This window comes from Teleopsis dalmanni, chromosome 2 (assembly GCF_002237135.1).
Source record: "Teleopsis dalmanni isolate 2A chromosome 2, ASM223713v2, whole genome shotgun sequence".
Lineage (NCBI taxonomy): Eukaryota > Metazoa > Arthropoda > Insecta > Diptera > Diopsidae > Teleopsis > Teleopsis dalmanni.
The window spans coordinates 8,419,735-8,428,993 of NC_051847.1; the positions used below are offsets into that span (position 1 = coordinate 8,419,735).

The window sequence follows — 9,259 nt, forward strand, 5'->3', positions numbered from 1 at the left end:
TGGAGTATTATCACCCCTTATGTGGAGTATGGTAGTGGATGAACTATTGGTAAAACTGGACAGGAATGGCTTCCAAATCCAGGGGTACGCCGATGATGTGGTAATTATCTGCAGAGGAAAATATGAGAGTACTCTGTGCGAAAGAATCCAGTTAGGCTTAAAACTAAATAAAGAATGGTGCAATTCGGTTGGGCTGAAAATAAATCCAGCAAAAACAACCATTGTGCTATTCACTAAGAAATACAAAATAAAAAACCTTAAACCCATCCGCTTAGATGGGTTTGAAATAAAACTACAAAAGGAGGTAAAATTTTTGGGTATAATTTTAGACCAAAAATTAACATGGAAATCTCATATCCAAGAAGTGACAAAAAAGGCAACCAAAGCCTTTATGACATGTAGATCCATCGCAGGTAAGAATTGGGGATGTACACCAAAGTCACTGCGATGGATATACACAGCAGTAATCAGACCAATGATCACCTACGGATCAATAGTCTGGCAGAACTGCACAAATCAACAAAGCGTTATCAACACACTCAACAAGGTACAACGACTTGCATGTGTAAGCATAACAGGAGCAATGAGAACATGTCCCACGTCATCAATTGAAGTACTCCTGGAACTTACTCCTCTTCATATCTATGTGCAATCACAGGCGAAGAGGGCTGCTCTAAGAGTAAATACAAATAAGGTGACTGGTCTTGAAACCAATAGCAAAAAACTTGATACTTTGGCTGCACAAATCCCAGAAATTGAAATGCCAATGGACAGGATGATTGTAAAGCATAACTTTACAAAAAACTTCAAAACTGAACTTGGCAACAAAAAGAACTGGGAAGGTTTGTCTAACATCCCAAAAATAAAAGAAACCATGATAACATGGTATACAGACGGCTCTCTCACCAATGAGGGAGCTGGAGCTGGTGTTTATGGACCAGGCAAAAAATACTGGGAAGCATTAGGAAACAATACAACCATCTTTCAAGCGGAAATATACGCGATAGATAGATGCGCCAGTTTCAATATTGAACGTAACTACCGGAACCGTAAAATTGCAATACTGACTGACAGCCAGGCAGCTATAATGGCACTCATATCTTACCAGGTAACAACCAAACTGGTATGGGAATGCATTGACAAGCTGAACACACTCGGTGGGATCAATCAGGTGCACCTTTTATGGATTCCGGGACATACTGGTATCCAAGGTAATGAAATAGCAGACAAACTTGCAAGAAGAGGCGCGGCATCAAGAATGATAGGCCCAGAACCATTCTGTGGTCTAGGCAAAGGAGCTATATCCATTATCATGAATGACGCAGAGAAAAAAGAGAGAGAACTCTATTGGTTAATGCTACCAAGACTCTCACAATCTAAAATGCTTTTAGGGACTTACAACCTAAAACGCTTTAAAGATTGCATAGTGCAATCAAAGACTAACATAAGAATTATTACGGGTTTACTGACCGGTCACTGCAGATTGAATAATCACCTATCGAAGTTAGGAATTCAATCCAACTCAGACTGCAGATACTGCAGGGAAGAGAGAGAAACGGCATACCATGTGCTTGGGGAGTGCCCGGCACTGATGCATAAACGAAAGAAACACCTAGGAGGGTATTTCATGGATCATAAGGATTCAAGACTGGAAAAGATAGGATCCATACTGTCTTTCATTAAAGAAATCGGACTTGGAGAAATACTCTAACCCGACAAAGGGGCACAATAGATCTTTTAGGTCGCAGTGCACGATCCCTTACTCAATAATAAAGGTAATTTGTTTTAAAATAAGTTATATGATAATTATTAAAGAAATTGCTCTAAAAAATCAATAAAATAATTAATTAATAAAAATTAATTTTAATTTTAAGTATTAGATATCAATTTTTAATACATTTTATTATTTATTTAGATTTTAGTGTATATGAAAACTATTTAGTATTTTCATATCAAACCAGAGTTCTATATGTTACATATACATTCTTATTAATCAATAGTCGTATTCAGAATGGAACCAGTGTTCACTATAATGTTAACTAAAAGCAGAACTTAGTCGACAAGAAGAAATTACTTCCTTAATTTATATTAGCGTATATAAACCGAGTGTTCAGCGGTATATTTGAGCCGCTGTATCAACTGTCTGGAGCAAATGCTAGCAGTTTCAACATCACCATGGCATGATTGGAGGCCTCGTTGTAACTAAACTTTTTGTAAGGTACCAGCCCTAGTTATGGGTCTATCATTCGTAGGTACTGAAAATCATTCAATGCAAGCATTCACAAGAACAATAAATCGGCCTTATGAAATTGTTGTTAACTTAAGGAATGTTTAAATGACTAGATTAGCTCAATGGAATGTTCGGACTTTGTTTCAAACAGAGAAAATGGCTATGTTAGCTGCTAAATGTGAAAGACTGAAAATATATGTTATTGGCAAAAGCGAAGCAAGGTGGAAAGGTTATGGTGAATTTATAAATCAAAGTGGAGGAGTGATAATATACTCTGGAATGACTGATGAAAATCATGTTCATATACTTGGTATAGCTGACACACAAAATATAAAAGTATCAATTTTAAACTGGAAAGCTGTATCCGATAGAATAATATTAGTACGCTTGCGTGCTAAGACGTGTAATATCTCACTCGTTCAATGCTATGCTGGAAATATATGCTATCACACGTTCCTAGAACAGATGTGGTCATGGTAACGGGTGATTCTAATGCTCAAATTGGTAGTGATAACTCAGATTATCGAGATATTATCGGCACCCACGTTTTCAGAACATGTAAAGAAAATGGAATTGAGCATTGATGTAATAACCCCTATATAATGATTAAAAGGTTTATATATCTTTTATCTTTAAAGGCTATGGTAAATTGTAGTTTCATTCACTTGTTTAGAATATTTTTAAAAAAATCCTTAATCTTATATGGATTGCCTTACTAAATAAAATTCGCAATATTCAATACGAAGCCCATAACTACAGGGATGCACTCTGTTCAGTTTAGCTTAAATATATATTTTAAATAAGTAAATATGTAAAAATCAAAGTGCCAGCTAATACGTAAGTGGCATCTAACGTCCACACATATATTTTAAATATTAAACTGAGGAGCGATAACGAGCTATATGAACGAGTTAAGATAATTTTAAGTATATGTATGTAATAATATAATTTAAAAATCAATCACCATTTCTGCTACTATATCACTTCAATATGTAATTATTTATAATGGGTTTAAAAATTATTACTTACTTGCGCCATTGTTTGTATATGACATGGATTCATTACAAATATCACAGATTTACTGGACAATTTATAGCCCATTTCAACGCCAAATATAAAAGTCATAGAGATTAACAACAGTAGTCGTATCACTGTGTGTGGTTTATCGATCTCTTTGGGTGGAGGCAATAAAATTGGTTTTAAACGTTTCACAGCCCAACATATTATGTATATAAAAATTATTGTAAAAATAATGGACTCTATCCAACGTCTACGATTTGTCATGTAATTGATGCATTCAGGTCCTGTCGTACGTGGCGTCTCTTCGGTTACACCCTCCACAGCCCAACTCCAATCCATTATCCAGCACAGTAGTTGATATTCAAATGAGGTAAGTTTACTTTTAAAAAATTTTTCTTTCTTTATGTAATATTATGTATATTATATAATAAACATAAATTAGTTGTAGCTCGAAAACCGGTCGTTGTAGGTTCAACCAAAAATGAACAGAACTTATGTAATCTCAAAATATAAGTTATTTCTGAAAAATAAGAAAATTGCATTCAGTCGTACTTGTAAAATAAGATAAATTCATGTAAATAATGCGTTGTAGAATAGAACGAGTAAAGATGCTATGTGATAACGAATGAAATATGCTCTGAGCAGGACAGGGCTGTCAACAAATAACATTCGATTTATCTCAAGGGTCATTCTTGTGTATCAATTTATTTATTTTGGTTGCTTGCCAAAACTGGCAAATCGTCGTCCCGCAATAAGCCTACAATCACGACATGAGCACAAATCAATTCAACATTTTACAACGTGTTTATTCATAGATTCTGATTTTTTTGTTTTAAATAATTTAAGTGAAAAGTTAGTTGAAATATGCCTGGCTTATAAAACATAATTCACAAAATATTACTAGAAAATCATTTTAAAAGAATTTATTTATTATTTTTTATATAAAAAATGAACTGTAGAGATTTTAATTAAAATTTTGAAACATGATTTAGTAATAATGATAATAATAAGAATAGATAACAAACAGATTGCTTTCTTACAGTCTGTCTATACTAGATACCGAAGATGGACTTTTTGATTAGTACCTGGACATATAAGGAAACAAAGGTTAGAGTACCTTATCTCATTTTGGCAACTTGGTGGCATCAAAATAAACAAAAATGGAAGTCTTGCTATTTATATTAATATGCGTTCTCTATTAATCTAACCGAATCTATGGATTTATATCTATGGACATCTATGGATTTACATGATATTAAAATTGTAAAGGTGCAATGCAGTTACGGACAAGAATAGCATAGCTCTTGAAACCAAAGAAAATGAATAGAAAACTGCTATTCACGAATTATGAACTCGGCGGTGCGGAAATAGATGATGAAACTAATTTGTTTAAGATACTGCATGCATTCTACAAATGAAGCAAAATATAGAGTACCTGCCCTGAAGTTATATGCGAAAGTTGACAGGCTATCCTACTTACCACTATCTAATCTTAAAGTAATCACTCTCCGCACGGGGAGGTACGCAGATCTTAGATCAATCACTGAAGCTTATAGGGAATACATAAATTAGTCAATGAGATGGGTGGGACCCTGTAGTACCCCCAGCAATCAAAGAGTAAAAGTGCCCAGTTGCGCTGACTCAAAAAAAAAGGATCAACATATAGACTACCTGTAATTAAATAGGCTAACTTAGCTTCGTATATCACTGTGTCTTTATGAATAAAGTTCTGAAAAAGTGACCTGATATAGAATAACTGATAAATTATAAACGATTATCAGTCGGTGCAATTTCAAAAATTTTTTGCCGAACGCTATAAATAAAGTAAGGAATTTCAGGTGAAGATCAGAAAGCAAACCTGTCGCCATTAAAAACAAATTTAAACAATCGAAGCCACACACACTCATAATGGAAGATAGCAACTTAAAAATAATAGAACCATAACGGAACGAGTATTAAGAAAGAAATAGACTCAGATCACAGGTGATCATAACAACAAATATGATATTTAGCTGCAAATAGAAATTAATGGATGAACTTTATGTCTGCCCAGTGCAAAGACACTAGATCAAAAATAATTTTATATTAAGAATATATTATATTCTTATTATATTTAAAAATTTTATTCCATATTTAGTTTTTTGTTTGATGTTAAGTAGTGAAACATATATTGAATTTCTTTCTTTCTGAGCCTTTTAGTCAGAGCTGGACCAATGTTTTTTCAAGTAGTTTTTTCCATTGCAATCTTTTCGTCGCTTTTCTGTTTTAGATTTGGTCTTAAATTATTGAATACTACATCCAACTATCCTTTTTGTACCACTCTGCGTTGTGTTTTGACGTAATCTATTACGCTTTGATCCTTTATTGTTAGTTCTGTCTCATTCCTGCATCGAATTTGGAATGACCATCGGTTGTATACAATTACCGTTTGTTTGCAAGATCTTGCATTCATTCTCGAGAATCTATGAAATTATATTACTAATTTTCAGTATCCAGACTTTACATTTATAGGAAAAAGTGGGTTTAAAAACTGTTCCGTCGATATGATTGAAATAAAGTATCAGTCAACATCAACAGCGTGCAAACTGTATCAACTTGTATGGTACAAAATTATATTATATTTGATCACTGAAAACGACATTAGTTTTCAGTGATGCCAGAATTGGTTGCAATAGTTAATGAGATGATCATTACTATTATCTTATTATTTAGTTATATTTTTGTCTGTTTAATAAATGTAAGTGGTACAAAAGCATTAAAAGTCTTTTTTGCAAATGATAAATATTTTTTTATTCAAAATATGTGTGTGGGCCTTAGACCTTTTTATATACTATAAGTACATAAAACTTCAAATTTTATTATTCTACGTGTTGTGGTTTTTTGAGATATTTAAAAAATAGGAAGGTTGATCATGTTTGGGGTCAATGACCCGATGCAACCAAAATACAGTCAAAACAAAGCTCATTTTAATTACTACACTTAATGTCTTTACTAGTTCAGAAAACCCGAATTTTGACCACACCCTGAGTTTATATAGGCAGTTTTAGTTGTCGTCAAAGAAATAACAGATTCTTTACTTAATAAATTTGTGTTCAAGTTGTTTTTTAAATAATTTATTATCTCTTTATACTTACATAAGTACATAAATGAAAAAAAATTTTTAAATATACATTTATATAATTTACAAATCCTGTGAAAGCACTTCGTATACTAGTCAATTTTTGTCGTGGGCATAGTATATTCTGCAGTTAAAGTACTTGGAGGCATATTGAGAGCTTCTTGTTGTAGCAATATTGTATGATCCACCAAAGCTTCTGGTGGCAAAATATGCGCATGCCTTTGACGGTGGGTTAGTATATTATCACTTGGAGCAACTCCATAGTCCGCTACTAATGATATATCACTCAAAGACTTTTGATGATGATACAACAATCCGTAATCTGGAGCATGCTGACTTCCAGTGGAAATATATACCTCCGGTGGTAATTGAGCTCTACTTTTAGCACTTCTAAATAAAAACACAGTTACTTTATTGAGCAACGAACAAAGTATTGTTTGATGTATCACAGCAGCAAGACGGTAATATACTCCATCGAATGGATCTAACACAGCAGCACACAGCATGTGACTTAAGTTGATGCCAGTGTACTAAATTGATAAATTATTCTTACTAATTAAATATATTCTTGTATTTCAATAGATTTTAGAGTCTTACAATTGACAATGCATTTAATATTAAAAAATGATACAAAAACATCATAGCGACACCAATTGCTACCCAATTGTAATCGGATAAGTCTTCTATTGTATGTGCACCTATCGAAAAGGAATTATTTTGTTGGAGTTTTTTTATATTTTAAATAACACATACCACTTTTAAGTATATAAATAGGTATAAGATACAGTAAGAAATGCTGTACCCAGTATGTAGCCTGTTCCAGCGGCAAAGTTCGACACTCCACTTCTGGAAATAGTATAGCTAAAAACGGACCATTTAAGTTGTTCATTTGTATGCGAAATAAAGCTGTTGTTACTTTGCTAGGCTTTGCCGCTAGTAAATATATCTAAAATTATGTCAATTACACAATGGAAGTTAGAGAATGATCTAAGTAAGATACGCATATGATTGAACGACTTACCTGTATTAAGGTTTGTACATGACATGGATTCATTACAAATATCACTGTTTTACTTGCAAATTTGAAACCCATTTCCATACCAAATACAAACGTCATTAGAATAAGCAATATAAGTCGGATTGCGGAATGTGGTTTATTTAATATTCTTGGATGTGGTAGAAATATTGGATTCAAACGTTTTGTAGCCTTAAGTATTATATATATAAATACAATTGTTAGAAATATGGACTCTGTCCAGCGTTGTATATTTGACATGCGATTAATGCATTCTGGTCCTGTAACTCGCGGTATAGCATCGGTTATGCCATCAAGTATCCAACTCCAACTTCCATTCCAATTCCAATTCCAGTTCCACTTCCAACTCCAATCCATTATTTCTTTCTCTTTGATTGATTTTTCTAGTAACTCTTTTTCAGATTTTGATTTTTTTAAAATGTTTTTATTTTTAAAATTTTTTCAAACACTGCGCCACTAAATTTTGCAAAAATAATTGAAAATTGCTTTCTGTCTCAATAAATGAAAGCATAACATAACCATGAATAATTAAAATGAAAATGCATTAAATAAACAGACAAACAAAATATTTTGTATAAGAGATAAAATCATAAGATAAAGATTCTAAAGATAATGACAACGATATTAAACAATTTCAGCATTTCAGATGCAAATTTGTATTTTTGTTAAAGTTTTATCACCACGAATGTGATCGTATTCGGAGCCCAAAAAAATTAATTAACAATTAACAAAAGGCTGAGATCATTTATTGGCAAATATAAACATTGGTAGTATAGAATCTTCAGAGATGCTTTTCAAAATTTCATTGTATTTAGAAGAATATAAATGGAGTGCTTGAGCCTTAAGTAGAAGAATGTTTATTGGCAGAATCGCTAGAAAATAAATATCGATCAAATATTTAATCTTAAGTTGTGTTAAATAAAAGAATAGTTAATGTTAAGTTTTGTTTGATCTTAGCAAAACTTTTACCGATATATATAAATTGATGAACCAAGTTTATAGTGTTGATTGTTTACCCCATGTTGAACAATGAGTGATATACACGGTTCAAACTAGTCGGGAAGATATATATTATGAGCAGCATGTTGACTATTTATGGTAAAGATCAACATTAATATATCGCATTTTATTCCAATAATTAGAAAACCAAAAAATGTGTGCCCGATTTGTTCTGCACAAGTTGACTGACGATCAAAAATTACTCTCATCGATCGACAAACTCTTGAGCGTGATTTTACTACCGAAACTCGAATTTAACAGCAAATCATTCATCGTATTTATCTGACTTGGTAGAAGCCATCCAAAATGTTATATCGATTTCTCGATAGCTTGCTAGAAACTATGAGAACGTAACAGGCTTTTACGTTCTGTAACTCCATTAAAAAAGAAATAGAACAAAGTGTAATTCGTTTAGAAAATATAAAAACAATTATAAATTGAAAAATACACGATATACCAGAACAATGTAGCATATGTATTGAAACCTTAATTGGGTGTAAATTCTAACTCGCCACCTATAAAAAGTTGCTACTTCATAAATCAATCTTGAAATTCTTAGGAACGTACGATATACTAAAGTATTGAATTTTAATGTGGCGCAAGAATATGCAAAGGCCCACAAAGATCGACTAACACATCATGTTAGCAGCGATGGTTCCGTTCTTCATCAAAGGTGTACCAAACAGCGATGGGGCTAAATAATACAACTGATTCAGATTGACTATATTTTTATCTAGATATATATAGTGTATACAAATTCTTATTCTTTCATAATTATTTTAATATGACACATATCGTATTTTATCACATTTGTTTTTACAAATATTTATTTATGTGTGAGACAAATAAATCTAAA

The 9,259-nt window shown here is 32.5% G+C and overlaps 2 protein-coding genes across 2 annotated transcripts; both read right to left on the bottom strand.

Annotated features, from left to right (window-relative positions):
* Positions 1 to 3,241: 3,241 nt before the first annotated feature.
* Positions 3,242 to 3,589, bottom strand: LOC119685020 (transmembrane protein 164-like). The gene has a single exon (XM_038099187.1). The coding sequence runs from the start codon at positions 3,587 to 3,589 to the stop codon at positions 3,242 to 3,244; it is 348 nt and encodes a 115-aa protein (XP_037955115.1).
* A 2,790-nt stretch (positions 3,590 to 6,379) lies between these two features.
* Positions 6,380 to 7,828, bottom strand: LOC119682464 (transmembrane protein 164-like). Its single transcript, XM_038095914.1, has 4 exons — positions 7,390 to 7,828; positions 7,122 to 7,314; positions 6,966 to 7,066; positions 6,380 to 6,898 (listed from the first exon to the last, which is right to left on the bottom strand). Exons 1-4 carry the CDS (start codon positions 7,759 to 7,761, stop codon positions 6,461 to 6,463), a joined length of 1,104 nt encoding a protein of 367 aa, XP_037951842.1. The 5' UTR covers positions 7,762 to 7,828; the 3' UTR covers positions 6,380 to 6,460.
* Between the last annotated feature and the right edge of the window lie 1,431 nt (positions 7,829 to 9,259).

Excerpts from the sequence above, each read along its gene's own strand:
- LOC119685020 (XM_038099187.1), bottom strand. The coding sequence starts at position 3,589 with ATGGATTGGAGTTGGGCTGTGGAGGGTGTAACCGAAGAGACGCCACGT.
- LOC119682464 (XM_038095914.1), bottom strand. The coding sequence starts at position 7,761 with ATGGATTGGAGTTGGAAGTGGAACTGGAATTGGAATTGGAATGGAAGT. Across the intron at positions 7,315-7,389 it reads ATGTACAAACCTTAATACAG|ATATATTTACTAGCGGCAAA; the intron begins GTAAGTCGTTCA and ends ACATAATTTTAG. Across the intron at positions 7,067-7,121 it reads TATTTATATACTTAAAAGTG|GTGCACATACAATAGAAGAC; the intron begins GTATGTGTTATT and ends CCTTTTCGATAG.